At 44.3% G+C, this 24396-nt stretch overlaps 1 protein-coding gene across 3 annotated transcripts in view; it reads right to left on the bottom strand.

Moving 5' to 3' along the window:
- Positions 1–24396, bottom strand: part of CCT5 (chaperonin containing TCP1 subunit 5) — a 305457-nt gene that overhangs the window by 183991 nt on the left and 97070 nt on the right. For all 3 annotated transcript variants that reach the window (XM_073555723.1, XM_073555722.1, XM_073555721.1), the window contains exon 5: positions 19237–19429. In XM_073555723.1, the coding sequence (XP_073411824.1) occupies positions 19237–19429 (193 nt within the window). The remainder of the gene's footprint in view (positions 1–19236; positions 19430–24396) is intronic.

Here is a 24396-nt window from a genome sequence, read left to right as displayed (position 1 = left end):
TGGAAATGATTCTTCCCAGGGTCGTCGGGCTCATGTGTCTCAGGAAGAAAGACAGGGTGTAAGTAGTCTTTTCATCAGAGTTGTAATTGAGATTTTTCAGTTTTACTTAAAATTCTTTTGTTTTATTTGATCTATAGGCTTCACAACGGGAAGAAGCCAAACAGGAAATTGACAACGATCAAGTCATTAACCTTGTGCAAGAGTGAGTACCACTGTGGGACACCTGTGATCGTCAGCACTCCAAAGACTCTGGGTAGAAGTGGCCAGATCGCTGTTGCATGATTGGGACCGTGCCACACCACGTATTAGAAGTTATTTTGGTAAGTACTGCAATGTGGTGTGACGCGCCAGTGAAACTGTAAATGTAGGTGCATTGTTTTACAATTAATTTTTTAATTGTGCGGTGGCGGCTCTGTGCTGGAGCAGCTGGGCTGTACTGGGGCAGGTGGGCTGGGGCAGCTGGGCTGTACTGGGCTGGGGCAGGTGGGCTGTGGCAGCTGGGCTGGAGCAGCTGGGCTGTACTGGGGCAGGTGGGCTGGGGCAGCTGGGCTGTACTGGGCTGGGGCAGGTGGGCTGTGGCAGCTGGGCTGGGGCAGGTGGGCTGTGGCAGCTGGGATGGGGATGGTGGGCTGTGGCAGCTGGGCTGGGGATGGGGCAGCTGGGCTGTGGCAGCTGTGCTGGAGCAGCTGGGCTGGGGCTGGAGCAGCTGGGCTGGGGCAGCTGGGCTGGGGCTGGAGCAGCTGGGCTGGGGCTGGAGCAGCTGGGCTGGGGCTGGAGCAGCTGGGCTGGGGCAGGTGGGCTCTGTGGGGTGAGGGTGGCGGCTCTCTGTGCTCCGGTGCAGGGGCGGCGGCTCCTCCGGCATTTCCTCCAAGCCCGGAGGCCCCTGCACATCCCTTTCTGGCCGCCGCCATGTTGCGGTGGCCTCCGGTAACATGGACGCCGGGAAGATGGCCGCCGGTCCGGGGACGGCGCATGCGCAGGTTCAGATCTCGTCCCGAGATCTCGGGGGACGAGATTCAAATCTCAGCAACGAGATCTCGTCCCCCGAGATCTCGGGACGAGATCTGAACCTGCACATGCGCCGTCCCCGGACCGGCGTCCATCTTCCCGGCGTCCATGTTACCGGAGGCCACAGCAACATGGCAGCAGCCAGCAAGGGATGTGCGGGGGCCTCCGGGCTTGAAGGAAAAGCCGGCGGAGCCGCCGCCCCTGCACCGGAGCACAGACCGCTGCCACTACCGCACTACAGAGCCCCGCAGCACCCGCACCAGCCATGGACGGCTGTTAGTATATTGCGACCATAAGACGCACCCCCCACTCTCCCCCAAAATTTTGGGGTAAAAAAGTGCGTCTTATGGTCCGAAAAATACGGTACTTTACAACTCCGACAGCATTGAACTATCCTCCACAACCACCGCCTACAGTTCACAGATCCACCACACTGCCGACTTAATCATCCCTGCAGCCAGCAGCATCCACTAACCTCCTAAGTTCAGCACCTTTGCAGCTAGCAGCATCCACCACGCTAACAAGTTCAGCACCTCTGCAGTCAGAAGCATCCACCATGCTGCCCAGTCCAGCATCACGCCAGTAGACTGCTACAGAGGCCACCACTCACGCTCGGCCAAGAAAACATAGGGGGGGGGGGGGAACATTCCCACCAGGATGAAGACCCGGAGGCAAAAAAAAAAACCCTGCCAAGATGGGATCCCACCCCTCCACTCTAACCTACTAACGTGTCTCTGTTGTCAAATGTGTCACTACCTTCCCTTGTGTCTGTCCCTTCCAGTTTGTCCATCCATTCCCATGATTCCATCCATGGTCCAAATCCTTCAATTTGTTGCCCCTTCCCCTGTAACCCCTTCCTCATCAACTACCACCCAATCCTCACAGCTCCACACCCCAAAGGTCCAAAACATCTCACCCTCAGATAGACCCTGATCCTACACCCAATTATTTTTTTGTTAAATATTTATTTTCTTTGCAAAATCTGTGTTTTGTCTCTTTAAGCGCTGCCACCACAAACACGTACGTGTGTATTGTATTGTTGAGGGTACAACATGTATTTTATTATTTAATTCAGCAAACATTACAGGTACATGTTACTTAGGCTACTTTCACACTAGCGTTTCTTGGAGCTGCGGAGGGATGCGTACGGCCGCCGTGAAGCTCCGCCCATTGACGCACCTCCTCCGGGCAGCTCCGCCTATGGGTGCATGACGCTGCATGCGACCTGCATACCCTATCTTTAGCATTGGGTATGCAGGCCGTGCGTTTGACGGCGCATGCGTCCTTTTGACGGTGTGCCGAGCGCACCAAAATGCAACACAATGCGCTTGGCGTCCTGTTGAAAAATAAATGGTCCAACTAAACGCAAACCGGATAGAATAGCATGCCGCTGCAAGATGCTGTGGTAGCCATGATGGTTCACTATGCCTTCAATTTTGAATAAATCCCCAACAGTGTCACCAGCAAAGCACCCCCACACCATCTCACCTCCTCCTCCATGCTTCACAGTGGGAACCAGGCATGTAGAGTCCATCCGTTCACCTTTTCTGCGTTGCACAAAGACACGGTGGTTGGAACCAAAGATCTCAAATTTGGACTCATCAGACCAAAGCACAGATTTCCACTGGTCTAATGTCCATTCCTTGTGTTCTTAAGCCCAAACAAGTTTATTCTGCTTGTTGCCTATCCTTAGCAGTGGTTTCCTAGCAGCTATTTTACCATGAAGGACTGCTGCACAAAGTCTCCTTTTAACAGTTGTTGTAGAGATGTGTCTGCTGCTAGTACTCTGTGTGGCATTGACCTGGTCTCTAATCTGAGCTGCTGTTAACCTGCTATTTCTGAGGCTGGTGACTCGGATGAACTTATCCTCCGCAGCAGAGGTGACTCTTGGTCTTCCTTTCCTGGTGCGGTCCTCATGTTAGCCAGTTTCTTTGTAGCGATTGATGGTTTTTGCCACTGCACTTGGGGACACTTTCAAAGATTTCCCAATTTTTCGGACTGACTGACCTTCATTTCTTAAAGTAATGATGGCCACTCGTTTTTCTTTACTTAGAATTGTATTATGGCAAGAAAAAAGCAGCTAACAGTTTATTCACTAGGACTATCAGCTGTGTATCCACCAGACTTCTGCACAACACAAATGATGGTCCCAACCCCATTTATAAGGTAAGAAATCCCACTTATTAAACCTGACAGGGCACACCAGTGAAGTGAAAACCCTTTCCGGTGACTACCTCTTGAAGCTCATCAAGAGAATGCAGAGTGTGCAAAGCAGTTATCAAAGCAAAAGGTGGCTACTTTGAAGAACCTAGAATATAAGACATTTTCAGCTGTTTCACACTTTTTTGTTAATTATATAATTCCACATGTGTTAATTCATAGTTTTGATTCCGTCAGAGAGAATCTACAACTTTCATAGTCATGAAAATGAAAGAAAAAAAATAGTCATGAAAAATAAAGAAAACTCTTTGCAAGAGGTGTGTCCAAACTTTTGGTCTCTCTCTCTATAATTATATATATATATATATATATATATATATATATATATATATATATATAACTGTTTGCTGAATTGGAACGCACGGGGTTAAAATTTCGCCTCACAACATAGCTTAGGACACACTCGGGGTCCAGACGTGCGACTGTGCCAAATTTTGTGGCTGTAGCTGCGACGGTGCGGATGCCAATCCCGGACATACACACACATACTGTACAAACGCACACTTGAGCTTTATATATTAGAGAGTGTATATATATATATATATATATATATATATATATATATATATATATATACACATACATACATACACATATATACACACAGTGGGGAAAAAAAGTATTTAGTCAGTCAGCAATAGTGCAAGTTCCACCACTTAAAAAGATGAGAGGCGTCTGTAATTTACATCATAGGTAGACCTCAACTATGGGAGACAAACTGAGAAAAAAAAAATCCAGAAAATCACATTGTCTGTTTTTTTTTCATTTTATTTGCATATTATGGTGGAAAATAAGTATTTGGTCAGAAACAAGCAATCAAGATTTCTGGCTCTCACAGACCTGTAACTTCTTCTTTAAGAGTCTCCTCTTTCCTCCACTCATTACCTGTAGTAATGGCACCTGTTTAAACTTGTTATCAGTATAAAAAGACACCTGTGCACACCCTCAAACAGTCTGACTCCAAACTCCACTATGGTGAAGACCAAAGAGCTGTCAAAGGACACCAGAAACAAAATTGTAGCCCTGCACCAGGCTGGGAAGACTGAATCTGCAATAGCCAACCAGCTTGGAGTGAAGAAATCAACTGTGGGAGCAATAATTAGAAAATGGAAGACATACAAGACCACTGATAATCTCCCTCGATCTGGTGCTCCACGCAAAATCCCACCCCGTGGGGTCAGAATGATCACAAGAACGGTGAGCAAAAATCCCAGAACCACGCGGGGGGACCTAGTGAATGAACTGCAGAGAGCTGGGACCAATGTAACAAGGCCTACCATAAGTAACACACGACGCCACCATGGACTCAGATCCTGCAGTGCCAGACGTGTCCCACTGCTTAAGCCTGTACATGTCCGGGCCCGTCTGAAGTTTGCTAGAGAGCATTTGGATGATCCAGAGGAGTTTTGGGAGAATGTCCTATGGTCTGATGAAAACAAACTGGAACTGTTTGGTAGAAACACAACTTGTCGTGTTTGGAGGAAAAAGAATACTGAGTTGCATCCATCAAACACCATACCTACTGTAAAGCATGGTGGTGGAAACATCATGCTTTGGGGCTGTTTCTCTGCAAAGGGGCCAGGACGACTGATCCAGGTACATGAAAGAATGAATGGGGCCATGTATCGTGAGATTTTGAGTGCAAACCTCCTTCCATCAGCAAGGGCATTGAAGATGAAACGTGGCTGGGTCTTTCAACATGACAATGATCCAAAGCACACCGCCAGGGCAACGAAGGAGTGGCTTCGTAAGAAGCATTTCAAGGTCCTGGAGTGGCCTAGCCAGTCTCCAGATCTTAACCCTATAGAAAACCTTTGGAGGGAGTTGAAAGTCCGGGTTGCCAAGCGAAAAGCCAAAAACATCACTGCTCTAGAGGAGATCTGCATGGAGGAATGGGCCAACATACCAACAACAGTGTGTGGCAACCTTGTGAAGACTTACAGAAAACGTTTGACCTCTGTCATTGCCAACAAAGGATATATCACAAAGTATTGAGATGAAATTTTGTTTCTGACCAAATACTTATTTTCCACCATAATATGCAAATAAAATGAAAAAAAAACAGAATGTGATTTTCTGGATTTTTTTTTCTCAGTTTGTCTCCCATAGTTGAGGTCTACCTATGATGTAAATTACAGACGCCTCTCAACTATTTAAGTGGTGGAATTTGCACTATTGCTGACTGACTAAATACTTTTTTTCCCCACTGTGTGTGTGTGTGTGTATATATATATATATATATATATATATATATATATATATATACATATACATATATATATGTATATATGTATACACATACATACACACACACACAGACATATACACATGTGTATACAATGTGTGTGTCTGTGTGTGAGAGATATTATATATATATATATTAGTGTGCGTGTGTGTGGACTTTAAAAAGGCCTTTGATTCAGTGTGGCAGCCAGGCTTATTCCTGAAACTGCTGGAGAGCGGAATAGAAGGAAAAACCTACGATGTTATCAAAAGCTCCTACACCGAGAACTTCTGCAGTGTGAGTGGCAGAAGAACGGCCTATTTCCAGCAGAGCCGTGGAGTCAGACAAGGCTGCAGCCTAAGCCCAACGCTCTTCAACATTTACATCAATGAGCTGGCTACCGCTCTGGAATCTTCCACAGCACCAGGTCTCACCCTCCACAACGCACAGGTGAAATTCCTACTGTATGCAGATGACCTGCTGCTTCTGTCACCAACCGAGAAAGGCCTCCAAGACAACCTGAAAATCTTGAGAAATTCAGCTCCACCTGGGCACTACCGGTCAACCTAAAGAAAACAAACATCATGAAGTTCCAGAAGAGAAAGAGAAAATCAGACCAGCACCCTTCATTTGTCCTCAACAACTGCACCCCTACAGGAACAGACAAATATACCTACCTGGACCTAGAGATTCACCAGACAGGGAGTTTCAAACAAGCCAGAGAGACCCTGAAAGACAAGGCCTGCAAAACCTTCTATGCCATCCGAAAGAAACTCTACCATCTGAAGCCACCAGTGAGGGTCTGGTTAAAAATCTTCGACTATCATCGCCCCAGTCCTCCTGTATGGCAGCGAAGTCTAGGGTCCTCACACCTACCCAGACTGGTCAAGGTGGGATTCCAGCCCAACAAATATTCCACTTAGAATTCTGCAAGCACCTTCTCCAAGTCCATTGGAGCACCTCCAACAGTGCTTGCCGGGCCGAGCTGGGCAGATTCCCTCTACACCTAACGGTTCTAAAGAGGGCACGGTCATTCCGGGTTCACCTACGTAGGAGCAATCCAAGCTCCCATCACCATAAAGCCCTGACATGTAGGTGAAACAGAAAAACCAGGACCCTTGGAACAGCTCACCCAAACCCAACCTGACCAGAACACCAATCACAACAACCTGACAAAAGCCAGAATCAGGAAGATGGTAGACGAAGGCCAGGAGAGGTACGTAAGTGACTGGAACAACGACATTATCAGCTCACAGAAACTGACCATGTACCGGAGTCTACAGAGAGACTACAGACTGGCCCCATATCTGGAGAAACTCCCAGACCCCAGAGACCGCAAGATCCTGAGCAGATATAGACTCAATGCCCACAGTCTGGCCATTGAATCCGGCCGACACAGGCAGAGCTACAAGCCCAGGGAGGAAAGACTGTGCCAACACTGACCAGGAGGCCCTGGAGGATGAGACCTACTTCCTGCTACACTGCCCCAAATACTCAGCAGTGAGGGACACTCACATCTCTTCCCGGATTTCATCACCATGAAGGAGGAAGAGAAAACCTATATCCTGCTGGGGGAAGAAGAGAGAGCAGTGGAGATAGCGGCTCAATATGTGACTGCGAGAAAGAGAACTATGATAAGCCATGGACTTCTATGGCTCCCACCCTGGATCTGCCCCATCCCCCCATCCATCTTCCCTATGCCATGGACTGCTATAGCCCCATCCTGGATCTGCCCCCATCCCCCTTCCCTATGCCATGGACTTCTATAGCCCCATGCTGGATCTGCCCCCATCCACCTTTACTACAGCCCCTACCCAACATCCCTACAGTCCCTATCCCTACTCCCTTTTGTACAATTGCTTTGACAAAACAAATGTGTATTTAGTCCTGCCAATAAAGCTTCTTTGAATCTGATTATATATATATATATATATATATATATATATATATATATATATATATATATATATATATATACACATACACATACATACATACATACACACTCTATACATACACACATAGATAGATATAGATATATATATATATATCTATATATACATGCAAACATATATAATTCAAAGAAGCTTTATTGGCAGGACTAAATACACAGTTTTGCCAAAGCAAGTGTACAAAAGGGAATAGGGACTGTAGGGATGTTGGGTAGGGGCTGTAGGAAAGGTGGATGGGGCAGATCCAGGATGGGGCTATAGAAGTCCATGGCAGATCACAGTTCTCTTTCTCGCAGTCTATGACATTCGCTCACTTATTGCGCTGCCATCGCCACTGCGTTCTCTCTTATATATATATATATATATATATATATATATATATATATATATATATATATACACATACATACATACATACACATACACACATACACACCCACTAGCTGAAGAGCCCGGCACTGCCCGGGCATTGTAACTAACTGTGGTTAGTTATAGCAAATTATAATTATCCTTCATCCCATAGTCCCGTGCCCATAGACCCATCATACATATCCACGATCCCATAGGCCCGTGCTCATGTACCCATCATACGTATCCTCCATCCCATAGTCGAGTGCTCATATACCCATCACACATCCTCCATCCCATGCCCATATACCCATCATACATATTCTCCATCCCATAGTCCCATGCCCATATACCCATCATACATATTCGCCATCCCATAGTCGAGTGCCCATATACATATCCGCCATCCCATAGTCCCGTGCCCATATACCAGTCAAACATATCCTCCATCCCATAGTCAAGTGCCCATATACCCATCACACATCCTCCATCCCATAGTCCCATGCCCATATACATATCCGCCATCCCATGCCCATATACCCGTCAAACATATCCTCCATCCCATAGTCCAGTGCCCATATACCCATCACACATCCTCCATCCCATAGTCAACCATTATGACATCATAATGAGCGGCGGCAGGGCTTGCAACATATGATGACATCAGCGTTGCCATGGCAACCATTGTGACATCTTAATGAGGGGCGGGGCTTGATACGCACACACTGCTTCCCCAGTATGCAAATAGGGGCATTATGACATCATAATGAGTGGCGGGGCTTGATGCGCACACACTTTTTCCCCCAGTATGTAGATAGGGGCAAAATTGTTTGGTGAATTGGAACGCGCGGGGTTAAAATTTCGCCTCACAACATAGCTTAGGACACTCTCGGGGTCCAGACGTGCGACTGTGCCAAATTTTGTGGCTGTAGCTGCGACAGTGCGGATGCCTATCCCGGACATACAAACATACACACACACACACTTTGAGCTTTATATATTAGATATAGATGATATCTCTGCGCACCTTTGGTTATTCCTGTGCTTCCTTCCTTCTGTTTTTCTTCTTTGTTGCAAAGATTGTTTGTTCTTTTTGTAATATGAGTTTTTTGACTGCTTTGCAATTTGCATGTCAGAATCAGACGTAGCTCCATTCGAAGTTTCAGCATCAGATGAACTGAAGGTCACTTGTCTATGAGCTTGATTTCCACTGGTGTGTCGTTTGGGCCGTCGCAGAATTGATTTAGGAGACTTGTTAGTGTTCTCCCACCTGCCCCAATTGTACACCTGTTCATTAGGGTAATCATACAAATCACGCTCCAATTTAAGTTTTAGTTTCCATTATTTTCTCCTGCGCTTTATTGATTTTAATGACACGGTTTTGCAAGAAATCCTCAAAAACTTATTTTGACAATTTACTTTGTATTTCTTGTTTCAAAGTGTCAATGCGTTTTTGTAGGTCTTGCAACAAAGCTTCCTCATTTCTTATGATTAAGGAGATTAATTTTATTGAACAGTCCGATAGTATGCTATCCCATTCTTGGACAAAATCATCTGAATACACCATGTTGGGAATTTTTTTTTAATTCTCAATCCCCTTGGGATCACATTTTTGTCTCCGTAATTCTTCAGAGAACTGACATTCCACCATAGGCGGTTCTCCTTTAGTATAGCAGCTAACACCTCCTCCAGCTCGGTGTTTGAGCTAACTGACACATGTACAGACTCAGCGGTAGACACAGCAAATAGTTTGGCAGCTTTATTCTATCTTGTCTGGTTTTCCATGGTGAAATAACAAGCAAATAAACTTCACAGTGCTGGCACTTATTTTCAAACCTCTTATGCTTTAAAACAGATGCATCTGGGTGCACGGAGACACGCAATGTAATAAATTCAATAGAAAAAGAGTGCCAATACAGAGAAATATATCTCCGTTATCAAAACATTTTATTGAAGTCCATAAAAATAAATTTGATTCATTGAATGTATATGGTATAGAAAAAATCCATAATCGGATCAGAGGTGGTGACATAGTACCAGAATACCACGAGGTTTAAATAAAAGAAAATATGATATGCTTTTTTATTAATCTAACAAATTCAGGTAATTTTGAGAAATTCGAAAAACCAAGTTATGATCTTATATGAATATATGGCATCTCGTTATCTTTATTATGAATTTATTGACAATAAACCTGTATGGGTATAAAATCTGAACTAACGGGTTTGTTTCTAGATAAATTATCTGCCACCTCTTAAGAGATTCCGACAGTAAAAAGCAAAAATTAAAATAATTTTTTCTCCATAAAAATTAAATTTGAAATAGTTGCAATTTACATTGTTGTGGATTGCCACATAATATTACTAAAATCGCAAGTGTTTTTTTATGTCGTATTTAAGTCATAAAACATTTTTTGCACATGAATAAAATGGTAATTATTCCTCCTTCCTTTCCAGTTTTACACCAATAGTTTTGCTAAACAATGAAATAATAAAAACAAGACACAAAAGATGAAATTAAATAGAAATTTCATCTACAAAAACATGAAAATTCATCTGTATATGGTTGAAATGTACATCTTGTCATGTATAATTTAGAATCCGTTGATGATTTTAACTCTCTGTATCACATGTCTTCACTTCTTTTAGGGTTAATTATTTTACCGGTGTGCCGACCGGATATAGTATATAAGATCTGTTTGTAACAGAGCTGTTTATCATGACTAAGGGTGCGAAGTCACCAGAAACTTGTTGAGAACGCAAACCTTGTTTTTCTGTGCTGGCCTTTTAACCTCACCACTGAATGGACTAAGTGAATAAAAGGATTTATATGTTTTCACTACATCGTGGAGCTGGACATTCCTTTCTTCATTGTACTAATTCAAGCTTTTTGACACAGCGGTCTCGTGCTCCGATGTCCAAGATGCTATTTCTGGTGAGCTGGACTTTTCTATTGAACTTGGCAGGGCTGCCATCTCTCGCCCCTAATCTTTATCCTCATTGGAGTCCTTCCTTTGGTGTATCCGGTCCAACCCAGATAATATGGGTCTAAAGATTCAAAAAAATCTCATACAAGATAGCAGCTTATACGCATGACCCGACAGTATCTCTCCCTACCTTAATGTTGGAATTTAAAAAAAACATGTGTTTTGTCAAATTTTAAAATTAAACTTAACTAAGTCGAAGTCTCTGAATATAAATCTCACATTGAAATTAATACTCATTACAGAATTCATTTAATTTTCGTTGGTCTTCTCCGTCCCTGAAGTATTTAGGCATTCTTCTCTCCGCTCATATTAATTCCATCTTCAAACTTGATTTTTTATCTTTGACCAGAACATTAACCCCTTTACCCCCCCACACAAAAATGCAACACTGTGCGTTTGGCGCATGTCGGCGCAGCGCCAAAAGGGCACAGGCAAAATCATACCAGCGCACTGCCAGCGTACCCATCGGTAAATATAGGGTACGCTGGTCGCATGCAGCGTCATGCGCCCATAGGAGCTGACTGGAGGAGCCGTGGCCGGGGCGGAGCTTAGCAGCGGCCCTGCGGCTCAGAACACAAGTCTGAAAGTAGCCTTAGTTAACTAGAAGGCTTAAAAGTTGACCAGCAATTTTTCATTTTTACAACACCATTTTTTTTTTTTTTTTTAGAGACCACATCACATTTGAAGTCACTTTGAGGGGTCTATATGATAGAAAATACCAAAAAGTGACACCAATCTAGAAACTGCACCCCACCCCTGAAGATACTCAAAACCACATTCAAGACCTTTATTAACCCTTCAGATGCTTCACAGGAATAATTGGAATGTTTTGGGGGTTTTTTTAAATGAACATTTAACTTTTTCTCAAAAAATTTTTACTTCAGATCCATTTATAAAATTTTTACAAAGGGTAACAGGAGAAATTGGACCCCAAAAGTTATTGTGCGATTTGTCCTGAGTACGCAAATACACCATATGTGGGGGTAAACCACTGGGCACATGGCATAGCTTGGAAGGGAAGGAGTGCCTTTTGACTTTTTCAACGCAAAATTGGCTGGAATGGAGATCGGATACCATGTTACGTTTGGAGAGCCCCTGATGTGCCTAACCCCCCCCCCATAAGTGAACAGATTTTGGAAACTAGACCACCCAAGGAACTTATCTAGATGTGTGGTGAGCACTTTGAACTCCCAAATGCTTCACCGAAGTTTAGAATGTTGAGAGGTGAAAATAAAATCACATTCCTCACAAAAATGTTATTTTCGACCCTAATTTTGCATTTACATAAGGGTAACAAGAGAAATTGCACCATACAATTTGTAGTGCAATTTCTCTTGAGTACGCTGATACCCAATGTACTGCTCAAAAAAAATAAAGGGAACAGTTAAACAGAATATAACCCAAGTAAATCAAACTTCTGTGAAATCAAACTGTCCACTTAGGAAGCAACACTGATTGACAATCAATTTCACATGCTGTTGTGCAAATGGAATAGACAACAGATGGAAATTATTGGCAATTATCAAGGCGCTACCAGGAGATAGGCCAGTACACCAGGACACGTGGAGGGGGCCTGTAGGAGGGCAACAACCCAGCAGCAGGACCACTACCTCAGCCTTTCTGCAAGGAGGAACAGGAGGATCACTGCCAGAGCCCTGCAAATGATTTCCAGCAGGCCACAAATGTGCATGTGTCTGCACAAACAGTTAGAAACGGACTCCATGAGGATGATCTGAGTGCCCGACGTCCACAGATGGGGAATGTGCTCACAGCTTTGATTTACTTAAGAGTTATATTCTGTTTAAGTGTTCCCTTTATTTTTTTTTAGCAGTGTATGTGGGTGGGGGAGAAACTACTTTTGAGGCACAGTGCAAAGCTTAGAATGGAAGAGGCGCCATATTGGAGTTCAGATTTTGTTGGAATGGTTTGAGGGTGCCATGTCACATTGGCAGGGCCCCTGAGGTGCCAGAACAGAAACACACTATATGTGAACTCGTTTTACAAACTATACTCCCCAATGAATTCATCTAGGGGTGCAGTGATCATATTGACATCATGTGTGTGTCATAGAATTTTATACCATTAGGCAATGAAGACAAAATAACTACATTTTTACCACTAAAATTTTGTTTTAGCCAAAGATTTTACATTGTCACACAAGAAGTGGAAAAACATGACACCAAAATTTGTCGCACAATTTCTACTGAGCGTGGCAATACCCCATATGTGGCTGTAGAGTACTACTTAGCCATACGAAGAGACTCGGGAGTAACAGAGTTCTATTCGCCTCCTGGAGATCATTCAGATTTTCCTATAACAGTTTGCAGACTCCATATACAAAGCCGGTAATTGCTAGAAGTGCAGAATGCCCCCTCAAGTAACCCCAGTTGGGAAACTATACCCCCCTTGGGGAATTTATCTACAGGTGTAGTGACAATTTTGACTTCTGGTATTTTCCAGAAACAAGCAGCAATGAAAGTTGCCAAGTGAAAATTGCAAACTGACGTAGTGAGCAGTACATTCTAGTGACCAGTACGCTGCAGTCACCAGTACGCTATGCCCAACCCATGCTTCTGGAGGCATGCACCCATAAGTTAGGCGGGGTCTCATCGCTTCAGAAATGCCAAACGTGGACGCAATATGTGGTTTAGGTATACAGTGGGGCTTAGAAGGGAGGGAGAGGAATTTGGGAGTGGAGAATCTGCTGAATTTCTTTTGGCGGGTGAGGAGCCATTTCACTTTTCCAGAGCCTTTGTGCTACCAGTAACGTGGACGCCCCCTATATTTGTGTTAACAGATGGCAGACCTGAGTAAAGGCTTGCTTTTTATGTGGATTGTGTTGAAACTTTTATTGGAAACATTTTAAATAATGTTTGGGATCACATTTACCTGGCGCTCTACGCTGAGCACTTACTTTGGGGTTTCCATCTAAATCTCCAAGTGACGTGATTCAGATGAAATTCCTGAGTGATCCATTTACTATAGAGAGGCAGCAGAGTTACTCTGGACTTTTTGTTTCAGGATCAGCCAACACCCGGCGGTGATAGCCCGCGCACCCGTGTGCTATCGCAATGAAGTCATATTCAGGACCTGGTCAGATAGGCCCAGGTCACATGCATGGAATATATTACGTCCGACGTCAGTAGGGGTTAAATAATTATAGAGAGAAAAAAAAATAAATGAGTAAAACACAAAAGTCAGAGAAGCAAAGATAAATACAGAAGAAACTCAAATGAATGGACAATCTGGTAAACACCTTTTTCTCTACAGTAATTACACAGGAAAATCCCATGGCAAAACGACATGATCAGGGATACTACACTACAAAAAATAAAGGGAACACTCAAACAACACATCCTAGATCTAAATGAATGAAATATTCTCATTGAATACTTTATTCAATACAAAGTTAGATGCGGTCAACATAATCACACAAAAATCCTCTATGGAAATCAAATTTTTGAACCAATGGAGGCCTGGATTTGGAGAAACCCAAGTGGAAAAAAGTCAAACTGAAAATCAAAACAAGACAAAATTAAAGTGGAAACAAGTCAAAATGATGCTCAGTATTGTGTGTGGCCTCCACGTGCCTGTATGACCTCCCTACTACAACGACTGGGGGCATGCTGATCATAGAATCGTAGAGGTGGAAGGGACCTCCTGGGCCATCTGGTCCAACCCCTGCTCAAAGCAGGATTCGCTAAATCCCAGTCAGATGTCTGTCCAGTCTCTGTTTGAAGACTTCCATTGAAGGAGAACTCACCACTTCTCGTGGCAGCCTGTTCCACTCATTGATCACTCAGTCAAAAAGTTTTTTCTAATATCTAATCTGTGTCTCCTCCCATTCAGTTTCATCCCATTGCTTCTAGTCTTTCCTTGTGCAAATGAGAATAAAGATGATCCTTCTACAATGTGACAGCTCTTTAGATATTTGTAGACAGCTATTAAGTCTCCTCTCAGTCTTCTCTTTTGCAAACTAAACATTCCCAAATCCTGCAACCTTTCCTCATAAGACAGGGTTTGCAGACCGGTCACCATTCTGGTCGCTCTTTTCTGAACTTGCTCCAGTTTGTTGATGTCTTTTTTAAAATGTGGTGCCCAAAACTGGACACAGTATTCCAGATGAGGTCTGACCAAAGAGGAGTAGAGGGAAATAATGACTTCATGTGATATAGACTGTATGCTTCTATTAATACATCCTAGAATTGCATTTGCCTTTTTTGCTGCTGCATCACACTGTTGACTCATATTCAGTCTGTGATCTATTAGTATACCCAAGTCTTTTTCACATGTACTGTTGCTTAGCCCTATTCCTCCCATTCTGTCTATGATTTTTTCATTTTTATTGCCCAGATGTAGTACTTTGCATTTTTCCCTGTTAAAAACCATTCTGTTATTTGCTGCTCACTGCTCCAGTTTATTTATATCTTTTTGAATCCTCTCTCTCTCTTCTCTAGTATTAGCTATCCCTCCTAGCTTTGTGTCATCAGCAAATTGAATCAGTTTACCCTCAATTCCTTCATCTAAATCGTTGATAAAGATGTTGAACAAAACAGGGCCCAGGACAGAGCCCTGTGGTACCCCACTTGAGACATTCTTCCAACTGGATGTGAAGCCATTTACGACCACTCTTTGGGTCCGATCACTAAGCCAGTTATGAATCCACTTAACAGTTGCCTTGTCCATTCCATATTTAGTCATTTTTTCAATAAGGATTGTATGAGATACTTTGTCAAATGCTTTGCTGAAGTCAAGATATACTATATCTACAGCATTGAGGTTGCAGATGTACTACTGTGGGATCTCCTTCCAAACCTGGACTAAAGCATCCGTCAACTCCTGGACAGTCTGTAGTGCAACGTGACGTTGGTGGATGGCGCGAGATATGCTGTCCCAGATGTGCTCAATCGGATTCAGGTCTGGGGAACAAGCAGGCCAGTCCATAGCTTCAATGCCTTCATCTTGCAGGAACTGCTGACACTCCAGCCACATGAGGTCTGGCATTGTCCTGCATTAGGAGGAACCCAGGGCCAACCGCACCAGCATATGGTCTCACAAGGGGTCTGAGGATTTCATCTCGGTGCCTAATGGCAGTCAGGCTACCTCTGGCGAGCACATGGAAGGCTGTGTGGCCCTCCAAAGAAATGCCACCCCACACCATTATTGACCCACTGCCAAACCGGTCATGCTGAAGGATGTTGCAGGCAGATTGCTCTCCACGGCGTCTCTAGACTCTGTCACATGTGCTCAGTGTGAACCTGCACCTTTTAACCTTTATGCACTTAAATCTAAGTCATGTCACACAAAATAGTTCCCACATGTCTACTTTACATCAGCACAATTTTTGAAACAATTTTTTTTTTGTCAGGAAGTTCTAAGGTTTAAAACTTGGCCAGCAATTTTTCATTTTTACAACAAAATTTACAAAACCCACTTTACCTTTAGAGACCACCTCACATTTGAGGTGACTTTGTGGGGCATATATGACAGGAAAAAACCAAAAGTGGCACCATTCTGAAAACTGCACCCCTAAAAGGTGCTCAAGACCACATTCAAGAAGTTTATTAAACCTTCAGGTTCTTCACAAGAATGGAATGTGGAAGGAAAGAAAAAAAATATATAAAATAACTTTTTTGCACAAAAATTTTCCTTTAGACCCGATGTCTTTTTATTTTCATAAAGGTAACTGGAGAATTTGTTGTGCAATTTCTCCTGAGCAGGCCGCTTACCCCATATGTGGGAGAAAACCTCTGTTTTGGAGCATAGCAGGACGCAGAAGGGTAGGAGCCAAGGATGAGCGAATAGCTTCGGATAATTTGTTATCCAAATAGCTATAGAGCTTACCGAATTAGCTGCATCAGCATTCCAGGTACCTGGAGCGCTCCCGATAATCAGCCGTTAGGCTCCATAGCTGCATGTGTTGTTGCTGTGTGACCGTCACAACACATACATGGAGAGCCCAAAACAACAGGCTATCTATGCATGTGTTGTGATGGCCACACAGCCGCAACACATGTCGCTGCGGAGATGAACAGCTGATTATCGTGAGCACTTCAGGTATCCGGGTTCCCGATGCAGCTATTCGGTAAGCAATCTAGATATTCGGACAAGGGAGTTATCCAAAGCTAATCGCTCATCCCTAGTAGGAGCGCCATTTGACTTTTAAAGTTTAAAATTCGCTGGAATAATTAGTGGACGCCACGTCATGTTTGGAAAGTCCCTAATGTGCCTAAACAGTGGAAATCCCTGTAAGTGACACCATTTTGGAAAATAGACCCCCTCTGGGAACTTATCTAGCTGTGTGGTGAGCACCTTAACCCCAGCTTATCTACAGATATTCATAACGTTGAACTGTGAAAATGTAAATTTAAAAAAATAAATAATTTTACAAAAAAATGTTTACCCCATTTTACAAACTAAACCTCTCAATGTATTCATCTAGGGGTGAAGTGATCATATTTACACCACAGGTGTGTCACAGAATATTATACCATTGGACAGTGAAGAAAAAATAATTGAATACTTACCACGAAAATTGTGTCAAAGGGAATCTGTCACCCCTTTTTTAGAATATGAGCTGCCGGCACTGACATTAAGGGCTTATCTACATCAGGGGTTAATAGCCAGTGTGAACACATTGCATGCATACCAACTTGTACTTCAGTTCATGACTTTCAATTTTGCTTTAGGTCGTTGCACTCTGTGCATGCAAGGGCTTGGCCTTCCTTTCTTTGAGCTGGGCATTACATTTATATACAGTGGGGGAAAAGGGTATTTAGTCAGCCACCAATTGTGCAAGTTCTCCTACTTAAAAAGATGAGAGGGGCTTGTAATTGACTTCATGGGTAGACCCCAACTATGACAGTCAAAATGAGAAAACAAGTCCAGAAAATCACTTTGTCCGATTTGGCAAGATTTTTCAAATTATGGTGGAAAATAAGTATTTGGTCACCTAAAAACATGCAAGATTTCTGGCTCTCACAGACCCGTAACAACTTCTTTAAGAGGTTCCTCTGTCCTCCACTCATTACCTGTAGTAATGGCACCTGTTTGCACTTATCAGTATAATAGACACCTGTCCACAACCTAAAACAGTCACACTGCAAACTCCACTACGGTGAAGACCAAAGAGCTGTTGAAGGACACAAGAAACAAAACTGTAGCCCTGCACCAGGCTTCAGTCCTTTTGAGTAATATGATGGCAATTGAAACACTCCAGATCATTGTGCTCTGCGTGTGAGTAGGAAGCATCTTTTATCATTTTAATCTGCGGCACCTCATTTGGAAAATCCACAGGCTTGGATTGGGTCACAGTGTGATCTGTAGAATGTAAATCGCCATCATATGACTCAGAAGAGGACCAAACCAGCTCTGGTTACTGGAAAAAATGGTGATCGGTGGTTATTTAAACACAGCCACTACAATAACATTTACACAAGTTTAGGGAGTATAAGAGCTTCTTTAACCAATGTGCCACTAACCAAGCATTCAATCTCGAAATTAACTATTCCACAATACACACACACACACACACACACACACACACACACACACACACACACACACACACACACACATAAATAGGTTTGTGTACAGAAAATCAAATGCAGTATGGAAGGACTGTGCTGTACACCCAGAGGGTGCTTGGGAATGGTAAACACATGCAAAATAATTGATAATTGTAAATAAGCTTAGGCTACTTTCACACTAGCGCTTGCAGGTGCAGCGGACGCTCGCCGTGAAGCTCCGCCCCCTGTGGCACCTTCACCGGTCAGCTCCGCCTATGGGCGCATGACGCTGCATGCGACCTGCGTACGCTATCTTTAGCATTGGGTACGCAGGCATGCTTTTGCCGCCGCATGCGTCCTTTTCACGGTGCGGCGACCTGTGCCAAACGCAACATGTTGCATTTTGGTGCGATTGCCGCGCCGTGAAAAGGACATCATGCGCCCATAGGCAGAGCTGACCGGAGGAGGAGCAGCAGGGGTGGAGCTTCACGGCGAGCATCCGCTGCGCCTCCAAACATTAGTGTGAAACTAGACTTATATGTTATAGAAATGTATGAAAGTTTAGATAAGTATGCTACACTTGCACATAGAAAATAGTCATAAGCAATTAAAAATGAGAAGTATACTGTATAGTAGTACTACTCCAGGTATGACATTAGCATAATAAAAAAGGATTAAAAAACATAGCATGCTAGGCACCAACTCAAAATGAGGGCAGATTAGAAGAGTAATTGACTGACCGCTTTCTCAAATCCCCCTACAAACCTTTAAATTAAAAGGTGTCAGGGAAAAGGAAAGGGTGTAAAGGGAGGGAAATCGGGATGATCTCCGAAAACCTTTATAAAAGTTGACCAAAATAGGTGGGTTTGGCAATTTTAATAGGTATAGAATGCTTAAAAGAACTTGACAAGATAGTCATGCCCCCTGAATCATGAGCAGCATGAATCTCATGTCAGGCTCTCTGATTTGTACAATGTCCAACAAACTTACCTTTGGCATTTGTGGGTGACTGAATTCTTTGTCTACGATAACACCTTTTATCAGTTGGGTGTCTTCAAGTTTTCCTCCAACTTTACCTTCAACTTTAATCAACTCGAAATCCACATCTTTGCGTTCCATATCAGCAACAGTAAGAATAGCAGAAACTGCAATTTCGGCCATTTGTTTATGGCAACGGTTAATTCTACATTTGAAGAAAAAAAAAAAAACATGGAAGAAACTTAAAAGCCAGCTGTGCTTTCAAATAATATTTCATAAGGTGCCTTGTGTTTGTAAATGAGACATAACACTACTGCTGGCCCCATGTGTATTTTCCTGCTTTCTCATCAGGTTTCCTGTTTATATGCATTAAAGGGAATCTGTCACCCCATTTTTTGAGTATCAGCTGCCGGCAACGCCATCAGGGGCCTATCTACAGCATTCTGTAATGCTGTAGATAAGCCCCCGATGTAACCTGAAAGATAAGAAAAATGAGTTATATTATACTCACCGGGGGGCGGTCCGGTCTTGGTCCGATGGGTGTTGCCGTCCGGCGACTCCCATCTTCTAACGGTGACGTCCTCTTCTTTGCTGCCAGTCGTGGCTCCTGCGCAGGCACACTGCTCTGCCCTGTTGAGGGCAGAGCAGAATACTGCAGCGCGCAGGACCTCTCCCGGCGCTTGCGCACTGCAGGACTATGCTCTGCCCTCAATAGGGCAGAGCTGTGCGCCTGCTCAGGAGCCACAACAGGCTGCAAAGAAGAGGACGTCACCGTTAGAAGATGGGAGGCGCCGGACCGCGACACCCATCGGACCCGGACCGCCTCTGGGTGAGTATAATCTAACTCATTTTTCAGGTTACATTGGGTGCTTATCTACAGCATTACAGAATACTGTAGATAAGCCCCTGATGGCGGTGCCGGCAGCTGATTCTCAAAAATGGGGTGACAGATTCCCTTTAACTTTATTTTCCAATCCACTGAGTGCTGAGGGGAGGAGACTAGCTATAGCGATTTCTCCCAGAGACTGCACAGGGTGGAGAAAGGGACACCTGATATTCATTCACTTTCAAGCTGCAGCAACACAAGAACTTACAGCAGAGCTCACCTGTCTTGATCCAAATCAACACCTGATGTGAGAAAATAAAGATTTTTTGGTATTCACTGTGAAGTTTCATCCTTGTAATCTTCATTGGGGGATACAAGAACCATGGGGTTAGTCTGCTGCATTCCACGAGTCAGACACTAATAATACAAGTTAACCAAGAAAATCAGTCTGCTGGGGAGAAGCTATACCTCACCTGCTAGCATCATGACTCCTCAGTGAAAAAGCAGTAGAAGAAAAATTAATCCTTTTACCCCCAAAGGTGGTTTGCACGTTAATGACCAGTCCAATTATTCCAATTCTGACCACTCACTTTTTGAGGTAATATATCTGGACCACCTCAACAGATCCCACTGATTCTGAGACTGTTTTTGTGAAATTGTAATTAAGATAAGATAATCCTTTAATCGTCCCACCATGGGGAAATTCAGAGCATTACAGCAGCAAGGCAGGAACAAGTACAGATACAGATGCATAAAGGCATTACATTGACAGTAGGTAGGTACATATACGGGAAAAAAAAAAAAAAAAAGATATAACCGGAATATCACAACTTTGGATCTATCAGTTCAGTTTGGGTCATTCTCCGTTTTGGACAGTGCTGGTTATACAGCCTAACTGCAGCAGGAAGGAAGGACTTTCGATAGCGCTCCCTCTCACTTTTAGGCTGAGTTCACACGTGGCGTTTTTTTCGCGTTTCCGCGGCGGTTTTAACCGCGCGATTTTGCCGCGAAAAATAAAGCATCCCATGCATTCCTATGGGATTCCGCAATGCTGTACTAATGCTGCGGTTTCTACCACGGCTGAATCGCTTCGCGGTAAAAACCGCAGCATGATCATTAATTTGCGGAATCGCGGCGATCCCGCACCCATAGGAATGCATTGTTCCGCTTACTTCCCGCATGTGGCTGTGCACACCATGCGGAAAGTAAGCAGAACATTTGCGGATGGTACCCACGGTCCGGAGGAGAGGAGACTGTCCTCCGGGCTTTGGGTACCATATCCCTGTAAAAAATAGAATTTAAAAATAAAAAATATTGTTATTCTCACCCTCCGACGTCCCGCGCAGCCTTCCTGCTTCTCTTCACGCTCTCGTTCCCAGTAGTCCTTTGCGAAAATGCCCGCGATGACGTCCGTTCTCGCGGGATCGCGAAGTCTCGCGGTCATTCGCGCGACGTCATCGCGAATTACCGCGAGACGTCGCGATCCCGCGAGAACTGACGTCATCGCGGGTATTTTCGCACAGGATTACTGGGAACGGATGCGCGGGACGTCGGAGGGTGAGAATACCACCATTTTTTTTTTTTTTTACATTCTATCTTTTGCTACTGATGCTGCATAGGCGGCCTCAGTAGTAAAAAGTTGGTCACACTCGTCAAACACTATGTTTGACGAGTGTGACCAACCTGTCAATCAGTTCTCCAAGCGATGCTACAGATCGCTTGGAGAACGCTAGCATTTTGCAAGCTAATTACGCTTGCAAAATGCTAGTTTTTCCGCGGGAAAATCGCGGGAATTTAAAATGCGATTTTCCCGCGGACTGGAATTCCGGAATTCTCGCGGTAATTTCCGCGAGAGTTCCGGTACGTGTGCACTTAGCCTTAGGATGAAGTAGCCGGTCACTGACAGTACTGCACATCTTTGTCACGGTCACATGCATGGGATGGGAATTATTCTGCACCATGTGGCTCACCTTGGCCAATATCCTCCTGTCGCCTACTTCCTGAACTGGATCAAGGGGGCATCCCACGACAGAGCTGGCCCTTCTAATCAGTTTGTCAAGCCTATTCCTGTCCCTGGTTGATATGCCACTACCCCAGCACGCCACACCAAAGAAGATGACTGATGCCACAACAGAGTTGAAGAAGGATGCAAGGAGTGCCCCCCTAACTCTGAAGGCACTCAGCCTTCTGAGCAGATAAAGCCTACTGTGGCCCTTCCTGTACACTGCATCCAAGTGATGGGCCCAGTCAAGTTTATTATTGAGGATCACACCAAGGTACTTATAGGTGTCGACTATCCCTATGTCATTTCCCTGAATGTTCACCACTACTGGTGGATTTTTTCCCTTGCGAAAGTCCACCACCAATTCCTTGGTCTTCCCGGAATTAATCCTAAGGTGGTTCCTCTGACACCACTCCACAAAAGCTTGGTTAGTATCTCTGTACCCTCATCTCCTCCTGTGATGAGGTCTACTATTGCAGAGTCATCAGAAAACTTCTGCAAGTAGCAGCTAGATGAGTTGCACTTAAAATCCGCAGTGTACAGTGTAAAGAGAAAAGGGGCAAGAACTGTACCTTGAGGTGCCCCTGTATTGCAGATCACCGTGTCTGACACACTGTCCCAAACCTTTACAAACTGAGGTTGGTCCGTGAGGTAGTTAAGGATCCAGGTGGAAAGTTGGCGGTCCACGCCAACAAGGCCCAGCTTGTCTCTGTAGACCTAGCTGTATGGTATTAAAAGCACTAGAGAAATCGAAGAACATTATTCTCACAGTGTTCCCAGGTTTCTCCAGGTGAGAGAGAGTCCTATCTAGAAGGTGGAAAATGGCATCATCCACACCAATCCCGGCCTGTAGGCAAACTGGAGAGGGTCCATATCCGAGCTCACTAGAGGACGGAGACGTGTGAGAACCAATCTCTCTAGTACCTTCATCAGGTGTGATGCCAATGCTACAGGTCTATAGTCATTAAGGTCTTTCGGATAAGGTTTCTTCGGAACTGGTACCACACACGATAATTTCCACCGTTGTGGTACTATACCTATTCTCAGGCTCATATTTAACAGATATGTAATGATCTCACTCAGCTGGTGCCCACAGGTTCTGATTAGCCTTGCACGGATGCCGTCAGGACCTGCAGCCTTCAAAACTTTGATCTTATCCAGTTCTTTTGCAACCTGGGTACTTGTGAAGAACAGACCCTGGCTCAGTTGACAAGTTGCAGCAGGGGGTGAGGTTATTGTAGCAGAGAGGTGTGAATGGTATGCATGGGCAGGAGCAGCCAGTGTGTGATTAAATCTGTTAAAGAATAGATTAAGTTAGTTAAGCCCCTCTTTATCTACAACCATCCTGGAGACAGTCTGTCTATGCCCAGATATAGACTTTAGACCCTCCCAGACTTCATGAATCCTTTTCTGTGACAATTTCAGTTCAATCTTTCTCTTACAATTAGCCTTTCCCTGTCTGATTAGATTCTTCAGATCTTTCTGCACCTCTCTCAGCCTGCCCTTGTCACCTGATCTGAAGGCCAACTTCTCTTTGAGAAGAGCCTTTATCCCGGGGCTGATCCATGGTTTATTATTAGAGAAGCACCTCACTACTTTTGTGGGTACCGTGTTGTCTACACAGAAATTAATGTAATCTGTTATACAGTGTGTGAGACCATCCATGTCATCACCATAGGAATCTTGCAGCACATCCCAAGTGGTTGTTTCAAAGCAGTCTCTCAGAGCATCATCACTCTCCTCAGTCCATATCCTCACTGTGCGAGTGACAGCAGGTTCTCTCAGTACAAGTGGCTTGTACACGGGTTGGAGGTGCACTAGGTTGTGATCCGATATTCCAAGGGGCGGTAGGGCTGACGAGGCATATGCCCCTCTCACACTGGCAAAGAACAAGTCCAATATTTTGTTGTCTCTAGTGAGGCAGGTAACATACTGTGTGCAATCGGGTAGTATGGATGCTGGAGACACATGATTGAAGTCTCCCGAAACCAGAAGGAGTGCTTGGGGGTGAAGGGACTGCATCATGCTCACTGTGGATTGTAGGACCACAGTGGCGGCATCAGCTTTTGCAGAAGGGGGGACATATGCAGCTATCATGATTACATGCGATAGTTCCCTCGGTAAATAAAAAGGTCTCATGCCCACAGCTAATAGCTCAATGTCCTTACAGCATGTTTGCTCTTTGACCACGATATGCCTAGAGTCACACTATCTATCATTCACAAATATCGCCAGCCCTCCGCCTTTCCTCTTACCGCTGTCCCTTGTCCTGTCCGCGCGAATGAGTTTAAAGCCATCCAACGAGACAACAGTGTCCGGAGTACCTTCGGTGAGCCAGGTCTCT

Source organism: Dendrobates tinctorius, unplaced genomic scaffold (genome assembly GCF_039654945.1).
Source record: "Dendrobates tinctorius isolate UK_male_01 unplaced genomic scaffold, ASM3965494v1 ptg000229l, whole genome shotgun sequence".
NCBI lineage: Eukaryota > Metazoa > Chordata > Amphibia > Anura > Dendrobatidae > Dendrobates > Dendrobates tinctorius.
Note: the sequence above shows the minus strand (reverse complement) of the source record. Positions and strands in the feature narration are given on the sequence as shown.